Here is a 13,711-nt window from a genome sequence, read left to right as displayed (position 1 = left end):
TATGAGATACTTAGATTCATAGACACAGAAAGTAGAATGCTGTTTACCAGATGTTGGGGGGAGAGGTGAAGACTGGGGAGTTGAATGAGTAGTTTCCATTGGAAAAAATGACAAATTTAGACATGGATGGTGGTGAATGTACTTATATCAATGTGAATATATTTAATGCCACAGAACAGTACTGCTAACCATGGCAAATTTTATGTTATGTGTACTTTGTCATCCAGTCTTTTTGCCCTGCCACAGATGATACTGGAATCCATTTGTTCATTTATTCAACAAATATTTATTGAGCAACTGGCTTGTGCCATGCCTAAGGATGCTGAGGGATCTCAAAGGGAGGTCAAACAGAGTCTGTTCCTCCTGCAGCTCACCGTCTACCAGTAGGGGGACTCTTGTGGATGTCACTATTTAGCTGCCTCATACAGTGCGAGAAATGCTGTGAGTGAAACCAGGTGCAGGGACAGAGAAAATAGGGGGGTGCTGTTTCAACCACAGCACTCTGAGTAAGGGTGATGTGAAATGGGCTCAAGGCAGGGAACTGGAAAGGAAAAGGACTCCCTGGCTCCCAGAAGTCACCTCCCCCAATTAAAAACATAAACAGTCCCACCAAAGTATTCATAGAAGTTGAAAAGAAAATGATTGCATGATGGCAAAAAAATGAACATATCTGCAATATCAATTCATTTTTGGGATGAAGAGAGGGGCAACAATTGCCCTTAACTATGAGCAAAACAACATGGAAGGAAATGACAGTGGTCTGGTAATCTTCCCTGAATTAAGCTTTTATCACAACCTCTCTTCAACAACCATCCAGGGCTGCATGCCTCCTTGTGTACCTGACAGCAACTACGGCAAACTATTTTGGAAAGTCATCAAGATATAATTCAACATTTTGAATGTTTTGTACTCCAACCCTGAAGCCTCCTGCTGCAATTCATTGTAGGGAGAGATACAAGCAGACAATGATTTACCTGACAAATAACAGGGATCTGGATTGTTAGCAGTGATTGTCTTAATCTTCACTTTCAACTGTCCCCATGTTGCAGAAGTACAGTCAAGTACAACAGGGCTAGGAGTTTTCTCAAGGTCACGCAGTAGAGAAACTTTGGCAAAGTCACCTGCCTTCAGAAACCCCATTCCTAGCCACTCTGCTATATTCTCTTCTGGTGCTGGCATGCTCTTTGCAATTTTGCATAAGATAATACAAAAGTAGGAATAATCATCAGGAAAGAAATAATTAAATAAATGACAGCACATCCATTTAAGAAAAATGTTAAAGAATATATTTTAAAGTTGATCTGTATCTACTAGCCAGAGATAGAATCAATCTAAGCATTTCTCAGTAGATGAAAGGATAAACAAAACATGGTCTATCCACACAGTGGAATACTATGCAGCCTTAAAAAGGAAATAATTTTGGCATATGCTACAACATGGATGAACTTTGAAGACATCATGATAAGTGAAATAAGCCCAGAAAGAAAGGACAAATTTTGCATGATTTGCCTAAGACTGTTTGCTTCTGGGAGGGGAAATCCACAAGCTTTAAAAGAAGTTATAAATATTTTTTACGTTTCCTTTTGGGTCTTTCTGCAATGTTTGCAGCTTTTAACCTGTGCATTTCCATTTTAATAATAAATATAGATAACAATAGCAATTATATGCAGAAGTCTTGTTGATCTTATCACATCTGCCAAACATGTTACACAGGTTCTCATCTGTGAAATGGAGACAACTATAGTTGGCAGGACTGTGAAGATTAGCTGGGATTGATGAACAGGAAAGCTATGGGTACAGAGTAAATATTAGCTTCCCTTCAACTCAAGCCTCACTCAGGCCTGCCTAGAGCAGAGTACATTGACCTTTGTGAAACGAGACTTTGAGGATATGGCTTAGTGCCCTTCAGTTTTTGTTTTTGTTTTTAATAATACAATAATTTATTTTTACATCATTTTGTGCCTTTTTCCATCTCAGTTGTAATCCCCGTGGGTTTCCCATCACCAAATCACCTGTGTGCCATCATCATAGTCCAATGCACTCCCCTTGCCCCATTTTTGATCCCATTCCCCACTCCACCCCTGTAAAATGTCTCTGGTATATAGTTGTTCATTATTATTATTATTATCTCGCCTGGTCCTTTATTCTCCTGCTATGAGTGAAACCATATTTTTCTTTTTCTTTCTGGCTTATTTCACTAAGCATGATCTTTTCTAGCTCCATCCATGTTGCTGCAAAAGGCATGTGTTTATTTTTAGTTGCTGAGTAATATTCCATTGTGTAAATGTACCACATCTTTTTAATCCAGTCATCTACTGTTGAGTGACCTTCAGTTTTAAATCAGGATCTGTTCACCTTCTTTCACTGGCCAGGGCACCTTTATTCATTAAACTTGTTTTAAGACAGATCTAAAGAGAGACCTTTGACATCAAATTATGCTCAGAAAGCCAGACTACATCTTGAATCACTCGGGTTCCTAAAAGTATTTATCAACTGCATGAGCCAAAATTTCCCAAAGGGAAAAAAAATGGATATGAAAGAAAAAGAAAATAGCAGTGACATGTGTTCAATAGGAGAGGGCTTCAAAGCAGGCTGGCTCACAATTTCTTGGCATTTGTTGTGTATATATAGCTTATAATTTACCAAAATAGCAGAGAACATTTATTTTACATAATTTTGCTATTTAAAGGAGAGAAAAGCTGGAGGGAAATAGCTGTCAACTTAAAGATCTTGTTTGTACCATCATGTAATTCACCTTAGTACCTTTAATTAGGGTCTGAGATTTGACTAGATTATTTTAGATAAGGAAGCTTTTTTTCTCTCTTCATCTAAGTTTCTAGAACTTTTCTCCTGTTAGACTGAAAGGAAATTTAAATCTAATGGTGATTATTGCAAAGTGGTATTTAGTGTCCAGCACAAATTGCCATAGCAAACAAGACAGCCCACTTCTGGCCAACAGACGGACCCGGGCCTCCTTGATGGCACAAGGGTTACAGTCTCAGAGCTAGCAAGCTATCGCCAGCCACTTCAGCATGAGTTCCATCCCCAGCTGGGAAGCTAGCAATTCACATGGCTCAGCAGACCTCTCCTGTCTCCGGTGCTCCCCTCAGCAGTGTATCTCAGTAGATTCACCTGTTCTGCTCCCTACTATCTCTGGTGAATCCTCTCACCACCCCCCACCAAACACCTCTGGCCTGTACCTTTCTCTTGCATACATCAATAAATAAAAATAAATCTTTAAAAACAAAAAAACAGGCCCTCCTTGGTGGTGCAGCGGGTTAAAGCACAGCACTAAGAAACTAAAGCCACTTCCCCATGAGTTCGATCCCCGCTTGCCCCGGAGGAAATCCACATGGCGCAGCAGACCTCTCTTGACCCGCCCGCTGCTCCCCTCAGCAGTGTACTTTGTCGATCTGCCTGTTCTGCTCCCCACTCTGTCTCTGGTGAATCCTCTCACCCTCCACATCTCTGCCTGTACCCAGTTCTGGATGAATAAATAAATAAATCTTTTTAAAAAATTAAAAAAACAAAACAAAACAAAACAGACTGAGCTGGATTTGAACCCTCCTGCCTTTATCCTGCAAGTAAACTGTATGACCCTAGGCAGGTTACTTTACCTCTCTGAGTCTCTGTTTCCTCCCAGGTAGAAAGGAAAGGATAGTTCCTACCTCACAGGGTTGCTATGGAGATTAAAGGAGCTCACACAGAGACAGCATCTGACCTTGCAGAGCCTGGCACAACCATTCAGCATCTCAGTAAGTGCTGATTATGGGCTGAGTGCTGAGATACAAAGAGAAGCTAAAGTAGACTTGACCCCCGCCCTCAGGAGGTGGAAGCCTCAGTTGACGAGATGCCAAAATGCAAGTAAACAAAGAAATCATTCTACATATGCTAATGAATGGGTCTCGGAAGGTTGCCAAGACAGAGTTACTGGAGGAAGGAATAGTCAGCCTCCCAGGGGAGGCTGAGGCCATGACGACAAGGGCACCCCCCCTTCCCCCCGCAGATGTGGGGCAAAGACTGGAGCGAACGCCTATGCCAAGACCATGACACAGAGGGTGGCACTGGAGGGGCGCTCGGCCACCCGAGCTCTAGCCACGGGGCGAGGATTTCCGTGCTATCCTGAGACCCAGGGACAAGTGTCTCAGGAGGGATGGGGGGGGGGGGTGGGAGGCCGTCAGGGTTGAGTTTTGAGAGCTCACTCAGGCTCATTTTTTCATAAAAGGAGAAATAAACTGAGGAGAGTGTAGCAAAAGATAGGTCTTGTTATTTTTCAGGTTTGGGGAGCACCAGGGTCAGAAGGAGGCAGAGAAGGGGAGAAAGGTAGGGAAGAGTAGAGAAGAGCCTGCATTTCCTCTTCCAAGTCTTTCTGTCAACAGGAAGGCACAGTAAGCAGGCTGGTGGTGGGCAGGTTTGAATAATTTCAGGAGGCCCTGGGCTGGGGCACTGTCCCCAGGTGTCTGGTACCTGGCCTTGGGGTGATGAGGGCAGGTCCATATTGACTTGTTATGAAAGGCACTCTGGCAGGCCTCTTCTTTGCTATCTCTGGGAATTGGTTAACCCTGGCCCCTCCAGGGTCCACAGGGTCCCAAGACATCAACACATCAGAAAATAAAAGGCTGGGTTGCCACAGAAAGATGAGGAAGCAGGTGAGCAGGAAGGAGGCTGTGTAGTCAGCAGGGCAAGAGGTGATGTTGACTAGGGGAGCTAAGGGGGCTCAGGAAAGGAAGGGGGTGGTGAAGAGCTTACTGACTACTCCTCCCCATTCCACTCACTCTTCCAAATCTGCAGGGAGCCCACGCAAGGCTACCGGCACGGCACGGGCTGTGTGCTAACAAGCATCACCAAGAGGCTGAGCGCTAAGCCAACGACACAGAGGACCAGCACCCCCTACCTTTGCCCAGGTACCTCGCCTCTGTCACACTGGGCTTCCTTGAAGGCTGTTGACAAGCGGGGTTCGATGCCATGGCCTAAAGCACAGGCAGGGCAGCCTCAGCGAACATGGACTTGGCTTTGCCTCATTTGAACTAAGACCTGGGCGCTCAGGATCTGTATGCTTTGGGACGAGTCTTTGGGATGAAGTTTAGGCCAAGTGCTTGTTCCACTTGGACCCTGAGAACAGAGGTTGATCTTCTGGGTATAAAGAAGAGGGAAATTGGTTTCAACTCAATAGAAGGTGCTTTTGTCAGGCAAAGCAGTTCAAAGATGAAAAAAGTCACCTTAGGAGTCAGTGGGCTCCCCTTCTAGAGCGCTAGGACAGTTCACTCCACCTGAGTGAACTTAGGAGAAATGATAGTCAGTATTGATGCAGCCTCCGCACAGCAGGGGCAAGCCTAAGTGCTGCCAGAACTGAGGTGCTTGATAGCAGGCAAGATGAAGGGCAGTCTGGGCCCCCCAAACCTGCATACTCTAAATAGGTTCTCCCTTCTATCACATCAACACATTATACACTTATACTCTAGTGTGTAGGACCTTCAATAGAAAAGAACTTAATACAATTAGTTTGCGATAGAGAGAAGAGAAAGAATATAGTTTCTAAATCAAGCCCCACAAGCTACCCAGCCAAACAGGGTGAGCCCAAAGCAGGACCACTGAGGCCCAAAAGCCTGCCACAGTCTAAGGCACCTGCTGTGGGGGACCCACAGGGAAGGCAGAAGGGGCCAGGCATGTGTGGAAGAAGAAGATAAGACTCAAAATCAAGATGAAGGCTGCAGACTTCTGGTGGCCTGGGCGAGAAGTCTCGGCACCACCACCACTACTGCATGAGTTCAATCCCCTGCCAGGGAGCTGACCCACGTGGGCCAGCAGACCTCTCCTGTCTAACCGGCTGCTCCCCTCAGCAGTGAGTTTCAGTGGATCGGCCTGTTCTGCCCCCCACGCTGTCTCCAGTGAATCCTGTCACCCCTGCACCTCTGGCCTGCACACAGTTCTATTAAAAAATAAATAAATAAAGGCTGCCATTGCCCTCTCCCCACAGGTCTCCCACCCACATCTATTCCTTTCAAGCGTCTCCTTCCATGCTCCCAAGCCCCTTGTCCGAGTCCAAGACTGAGAAGCAAGTGTGGCTTCTCCTTATAGGTCTCTGCCCCATCTGCCTCCCCCAGGTCTTCTCTTAGTTGTCTCTCCTTCCTTTCCCAAGTGCCCAGCTTCACTCTATGGGCATCACACTGTTACACTGATACCCCTGTATATAGACAAGTAAACTGAGGCCCAGAGAGGTTATTCAATTGGTCAGTCCCCCTAGGTAGAATATCATGAACAAAAATCCTGGCCTTTGGTAGCACCGAATCTTGTGTCTTTTTTTTTTTTTAAGATTTATTTATTTATGCATACAGAACTGGGGTACAGGCCAGAGGTGTGGGGGGGTGAGAGGCTTCACCAGAGACAGAGTGGGGAGCAGAACAGGCAGATCCACGAAGTACAATGCTGAGGGGAGCAGTGGGCAGGCCTGGAGAAGTCTGCCGCACCATGTGGGATCACCTCTCAGGCAGGCGGGGATCGAACTCACACTGAGATGGCTTTAGCTTCTTAGTGCTGTGCTTTAACCTGCTGCGCCACCAGGGAGGGCCCGAATCCTGTGTCTTAACCAATCAGCTGCTGCATCTCCAACTGAAGCTCAGGGAACTGATCAAAATGTTGACTCCTGGGCCAGTGTCCAGACTTGTATTTCTGCAGAGCAGAGCCCAGGAATCTCGATTTTAGTAAGCTATTGCTGGTGGTCACAGGCATTTTGGAAGCCACCATTAAAGTCCTCCCTATTCTGAACTGGGGAGATGAGGCATGTAGGGCTGGATGTAATGGCTTTTAATTTCCCTTTTGAGTATCTGCCAATCTAATTAACAAAAATTTAGTTTTCCAGGGATTTTATTTATTTGTACTTTTCAGCCATTCCTGCTGACCTATGTACCATTAAGCTTGTTCTCTGGGTAGTATACTATTAGCTTGGATTCTAGACAAAAGTTCATGATGACAAATTAAAAACAGTTAATATTCATTAAGTCCTTGCCATGTGTCAGTAGCTTTGCTAAGCACTTTGTGAACCTCATGCCCAAGGCTAGCCCCATTTTATAGATGGTAAAATTGAAGTGTGGAAAAGAAAAGCAACTTGCCCAAAGGTGCCTCAGCACCCCCATAATTAAAAGGAGAGTTAAAGGAGTTGCCCAAGTTCACACAATGATTCAAATGCAGATGTCCATTTTCCAGAAACCACCAGGGGAGTCTGACTGGGGCTGTAAAGAAATAATCCTCTGGAACAGTCTAGACTAATCCTCTGCAACAAACCTCTGGAACAATCCTCCTTAAGGTCTAAGACCACCTAGGCAATAATTTCTTCACAAGAAGAATTTTTCTTTGCCTTCCCCCCAGACTGTTCCCTTAGGGGGAAGCTAGCTGTCATGACATTGAGTTTGGGTTTTTGCTTTGTTTTTTAAAGATTTATTTATTTGGGCCCTGCAAAGGGTTAGGATGCAGCCCTGCAAGCTGGTCTAACCGCTTCAGTGGAAGTTCGATCCCTGCCCCGGAGGTGACCCACATGGCGCAGAAGACCTCTCCTGACCTGCCCGCTGCTCCCCTCAGCATTGTACTTTGTCGATATGCTTGTCCTGCTCTTCACTCTGTCTCTGGTGAAGCCTCTCACAGCCCCTTTACCTCTGGCCTGTACCCTAGTTCTGTGTGCATAAATGAATAAATCTTTAAGGCCGACTGACTGACGAAGTACACTGCTGAGGGGAGCAGCGGGCGGGTCAGGAGAGGTCTGCCACGCCATGTGGTTGCCTCCCCGGCAGGCGGGGATCAAACTCATGCAGAAGTGGCTTAAGCTTCTTAGTGCAGTGCTTTAACCCGCTACGCCACCAGGGAGGGCCGGCTTAGCTTCTTAGTGCTGTGCTTTAACCTGCTGCGCCACCAGGGAGGGCCTGAGTTTGGGGTTTTAAAAGACTTCAGTGACTTAGCCCTGAAGAGGCTGGGCTATTACAATAATCTCCTACTTTTTGCCCTAACTGGATGACAACCCCCATTCCTTCTCTTTGGCCAGGAATCCTCCCCCTTAACCCCACTGGGTCCCAAAGGAATGGAGACCAGGAGAAGTCCTACGTGTCTTAGCTGCCTACTCTGGTCCTGAATCTCGGTGCAGAGGTTACCTCACTGGAGGAAATAAAACCTGCTTCTAACACCTTGAGAACTCACAAATCAATTCCTCCCAGGGTTGCCAGTGACCCAAAGAGTTTGCCTAGGACAATTTCAAGTCAGGTCATCAGTAAGTCCAAAGGCATTCTCCCAGCCTCCCTGGGAAAGGGAGGGGGTGGGAAAGCAAAAGGACAAATGTGATGAAATAAGATCAGTCTGAGCTGTCAAGGTGAACTCAGCTGACAAGCTGTTGAGCCGGCATAGTGCAAGGAGACCAGCAAGATGACCACTGCAACCAAGACGGTCACCTGCACCCAGCTGAGAGAGGATGGGGACCTGAACCAGGCTGGAGATTGCGTGTGGCCTAAGGTCAGGACTTCCTGATGCATTGAAGTGAAATACAAGAGAAAGATGTGTTGACTCTAGCATTTGGGTCCAAAGGCAATGGTGGAGTTACCATTACCTGAGATGACGGAGGCTGAAAGGAGTGCGTGAAGGAAAGCTCAGGAGCTGGAGCTTGAACAGGTGCTTTCACCAGGACACCTGAGCATTCTGAAGGAGACCACGACTGTCCTTCAACTGAGCAAGCTGAAGGGCAAGGGAAACAAGCCAAAGTGGAGGAAGACAGATAACATGGGCATCACTAGTTGAGCGATTCCTGGAACCCAGACACTGCTGAGTGTCCCAGCGATGGTGTCCCAGATGCTCACAGCATGCAGATCCTGGCCTGACTTTCCGGAGAAACTCCAGCCTCAGGTCCACGGTCACACCAATGACAAGCGGAGTTGGCAACCCCGGTGGGCTTGACTAAGAATCCACACTTTCCACCTGCTACTGGTCAAGGCCAGAAGTCAGAGGAAGGCTCCTTGGGGTGACAGACTTAAGTGCAACCTTGAAAGACAGGGTTTGTAAGCAAGGAGAGAGAGTGGACTGAGCAAACACAGGATGAAGTCCCACCTCTTTGTCACAACTACAAGACCTTCCATGGTCTGGTCCTTACCACTCTCTGCAGCCTCCTCTGACTCACTTGTTCACTATGTGCCACTGGAACGATTTTGATGCACAACTATCTCTTTTCTACTTCAGGGCTTTTGTTCATGCAGTTCTCTGGAATTCTCCATATCCCATCTTTTTCCGTGGATGACTCCTACACATCCCTGGGGGCTCAGCTCCATCATCCCTTCATCAAGGAAATCTCTAAAACTAGTCCCATTGTGCTTGTGCTTTTTAGCACTTCAGAGAACTCTCATAATGATTTGCGCAATCATGAGTTCGACATCTGCCTCTTCCACCAGACTGGTGCTGACCACTAGAACCTCCTGAGTGATGGACTGTTTTAGACCTGTGCTGTCCAAGAAGGTAGCCACTCCCTATATGTAACAATTGAGGATTTGAAATGTGATTAGTGCCACTAAGGGAATGATTTTTCAAATTTCACATATTTTATTTATAATGCTATTTTATACTTTATAGTCTATAAAGTATTTCATATTCAAAGTACATCAGGGAAGGTTACACTGAAATAAAGCACATGTGGTGAGTGGCTGCTGTATTGACCAGCTCAGCACTACATTGTGAGTTGCTCAAGGGCAAGGACTGTGTCCATCTTATTCAGCGGTAGGATCCCTTGTACCCAGGATGTCCCAAGTAAATTGTTGAGTGAATGAACAATCAAAGTAGTCTGCAGACTGTCCTTGAAGAAATTATCCTAGAAAGGAATGACCCAAAAGTCTGACTTACCCAAGGTCACACAAGAAGGCAGAATTAGATACCAAATCTTTGTATTTCCTGGACCTGGTGCTTTGCCTGATTAGACAGCAGGTGAAAGGCATTGGCTACCTGTGGTCTCAAATGAACTACCCTAGAATTGTGAGACGCGGCCCCAACTGCAAGAAAAGACTGTTTTCTCAGTCAACCTCAGCCCCGTTCCTCCCTCTTGTGACCCTGTAAACTACTTAGTGGCTTATAATCTATTAACACTTGTTCTCCCGTGGGACTGAACCAGTTCCAAAGTCCACTCTTGCCAATCTTTTACAAGGCACACTTTTAAAAAACCATTTTGCTCTTAAAAAATCTGCTCCCTGCAATCTGTGCATAGATACCCAGGGTGTGGTTTAAAAAACATCCAAGTCGTGATTTGTAACCCACTCAGAGTCATGTGGCTGTTCCTTCCACTTGACTCTTTTTTATAACTCAAGGTCAACACATTTCAAGGCTAAGTTTGACTTCATTCCAACAGAATTTGGGGTTTTCTAATTAAAAGTGGGGAGTCCAGGATAGGGAACCTATACATTTTGTATTTATAAATGATTTTTCAGCTGTAAATCCCATTAATAGTATGGGTTGAGTATTTTGTATCAACCAGGCTTTTAGCATACATTGTCTCATCTGATCTTCACACAGTTCTATGAATCTAGTATTATTATGAACTCTATTTCATGGCTAGAGAAACTGAGTCTCAGATTTGTCACTTGCTCAAAGTCACACAGACAGGAAGGGCACAGTCAGCAGGTGAGCCCAAGTTGGTTTACTCAGAGTCACTGTTCTTAACCAGGGAACAGTTTGGCTTCTCTGATAGACATTGCACATATTTCTGTGTTTAAAATATCAGAGAATAATCAAGAAACTTAACACTAGGGGTTGGAAAGAGACATCTACTTTCATTCTTTTGCTCCTTTTTAACTTTATTTCCCTATGTATGTATATACTAACATTTTTTAAATTTCCATCAGTAAAAACCTCATACTATTTTTACCATTTTATTGAAGAAGAAATAGTCACAATAATGGCCTGGCTATGTGTTAGTAGTTTAGATATACTTGAACCTTTGAGTAACTTTCAAAGTTCGTATATGCTCATATTATTTGAAAATTTATTCCAGTAAACTTACAGTCCCAATATAGATTTGTATTCTTCTTTTGAGTTCTGAATTGCATATTTCACATTTTAAGTATTTTTTTATTTTGAATAGGTTAGTTTCTCAACATAGTTATTTTTATGAAGGTGTTATGTTTTCTTTCAGAGCTTTATGCTCAGATATTTATAGTTTTGTGTATTTAAACATCCACCTCTGGATATTATAACTGAGCATCCTTTAGCATTTATGAAATAGTGCTATATTACATAAGCTATGTTATATGTGTATCAATTCATAAAAGTTTAAAAATAAAATTTAATTAAAAATTAAAAATGAAAATTCATTTTACATTGATTGAGAAGTAAACATTACAATACCCTTCAGCACACACAACCTCAGTCACACCAAAAGTCACTTGGGAGAATTCCTTAGTGGCTTGGAGAGGGGGGAAAGGCAATTCAAGGAAATACACTTATACTAACAATAATTTATCCTTGCCAACAATTCCAAATGGTGTCTACTTTTATAAACCAAATGGCTAGCAGTTCTAAAAATGAAAACAACAGCAGCAAAATCCCCAGAAATGTTCCTTTTAATGCCCCATCTCATACTCTTGGAATTTGCTTAACAAATCATTATCAGCTTGTGGTAGGAGAAATTAATAATCCCCTCTCTCTAAGGCCCCTGTCCTTCCTATCTCTGGATTGTATTCTCCCAAGATTTTCAGAGCAAATTTGGTATCCTTTAAAGATCCCCATCCTCTGAGCGGTATATCCCTCATTTCCCAAGGATAGCTGTCCACAGCACGTCTCACTCTAGCTGTTACAAAAACCTTTCATTCAGAAGAAGGCAAGAGGTTTAAGCGACAGTGCACAGCCCTCTCATTCACACACTTCATAAACAACAGGACTTTGTCCAAGCTTCCCCTCAAACAAGGAATCCAAGCTTTTTAGAAACCAGTTTGCAACATAAGTATCTTTACCTTCCAAGAGACCTTGCAAAAAATTAGGAATTTCACAGCACAGGAAAAAGGCTGGAAAGCACCGATGTCATCACACAGGCTCATCAATTCAGTCCACATTTCAAAACGGCAGCTAATGCTTTCTTAAAACACGGACCTCAAAATCCCTCTAGTATTGAGAGCAATTAAAAAGGAAAGCATAACACCCGTCGCTCCCCCATAAGATTCTGACGGATCTGAAAAATTGAACTGAGTCAGAGATACAGAAGCTGGGCTGCTGGGGTAGGAAAATGGCTTGTCTCCTCCAGGCCTAAATCTCTCCTCTGAAACGGTCCCCTTTAAATTCAAGAAGCCATGCAGAGATGCCCCCTGAAGGTTTTCCATTTTTTAAAGGAAAGCCTGTCTGCCTCTCATTCGCCCCAGGATACTCACGGCAGCTGCCTTAGCTGGAATAAGTCCTCCTCCATGTCCGCGCTGCGCCAGGACAAGCCCTTTTCATGGCCCTTACATGGTGCTGGTGGATGACTAGCGCTCAGGGTTTCAGCACCAGGGTGCTGGACAGCTCCCGCACCGCTTCCTCCCTAGGGTGGCAGCTGTTCGGGGGAGGGAGCCGTCAGGGACCAGCCCACGAGACAAAGCCGCCGCCACCAGGAGACCGCGGCGAGAGTGGGCGGAGAGGAGGAGGTGGAGGGCAGAGCAAGCTGCGCGGGGAGAGGGGGCGGGGGGAGCCCTTCTGGTTAGAGGAATTTACAGGCTCTCTGAGGCTGGTGGTGTTTTACTGAGTGTCTATAGGGCACGCAGCCGGTGAAATGGCTGTCGAGGTACCCGTTACGTACCCCCTTGGTTAACGATGCCTCTCTAAATGTTTATTTGTAGGGATTTGTTAATACTGTTCTCCTTGTAACATTCTTGACACCTAGGCTGCTGTAACAAATACAGGGAAGAAAAAAAAATTCAATTCCTACATTATAGTACTGTTAGAGCACTTAGTGTGTGACAGGCACTGGAACAGGCATGGGACAAAGGACAGAGAGAAAGCTGGACATGTCATTTTCATCATGGAACTGAAGGTCTAGTGAGATGAATAAAGAAGAAATGTAAGCAAAGTATGAGAAGGTTGAAAACACACATTGTTAAGTCTTGACTCTGGGGAATCAAAAATGAATAAAACAAAATCCTTTGCCTTCAAGATCTATCCCTCTCATTCAGTGGGTCTCCCAACCCTCTCCCACTGGAATGTCTGCTCCTCTTGAGAACTTAAGCCCACAAAAGTTTGCTGATGTATCCCTAAGGAGCTCCAAACATATTTGTTGAAATGAATGGTTCTAAATTCACAGTGCACATAAGAATGAGCTGACTCCATCCCCAGATGAAATTAACCGCAATCTCAAGGTGGGAGCATGACCTGGGTATTTTTTTTTAAAGCTCTCCAGCAGCCAAGAGTGAGAATTTCTGGTCCCATGTGAACAAATGAATTACAGAGAAATCCACCAGCAGCAGAGAAGAGAGAACTACAAAGATGACCTGTTACGGCAGTGGCAAGAAATGTGAGAATGATTGCAAGAAGGGCAGCTAGAGAAGAGGGAATACATTTTTTTATTCCCTTTAATTAATTGTTGTTGTGTGTGTGAGAGAGCAGGGGGTGCAAGAAAACAGACTGGGAGCAATCTCACGTCATACGTCATACATGGGATAAATAAACCCTGAAGGCTCCCCGAGGGATTTGTTGAAAATCCAGGGGTGAGTATGCGCCAGGTGCCCAGGCAAGT

The 13,711-nt window shown here is 44.8% G+C and overlaps 1 protein-coding gene across 2 annotated transcripts in view; it reads right to left on the bottom strand.

The window, feature by feature from the left end:
* Positions 1–12,607, bottom strand: part of SVOP (SV2 related protein homolog (rat)) — a 58,058-nt gene extending 45,451 nt beyond the window's left edge. For both annotated transcript variants that reach the window (XM_004690958.2, XM_012731153.1), the window contains exon 1: positions 12,375–12,607. In XM_004690958.2, the coding sequence (XP_004691015.1) occupies positions 12,375–12,409 (35 nt within the window). In that variant the 5' untranslated portion in view covers positions 12,410–12,607. The remainder of the gene's footprint in view (positions 1–12,374) is intronic.
* Positions 12,608–13,711: the final 1,104 nt, after the last annotated feature.

Source organism: Condylura cristata, unplaced genomic scaffold (genome assembly GCF_000260355.1).
Source record: "Condylura cristata isolate star-nosed mole 26May11 unplaced genomic scaffold, ConCri1.0 scaffold00029, whole genome shotgun sequence".
Taxonomy (NCBI): Eukaryota; Metazoa; Chordata; class Mammalia; order Eulipotyphla; family Talpidae; genus Condylura; species Condylura cristata.
Note: the sequence above shows the minus strand (reverse complement) of the source record. Positions and strands in the feature narration are given on the sequence as shown.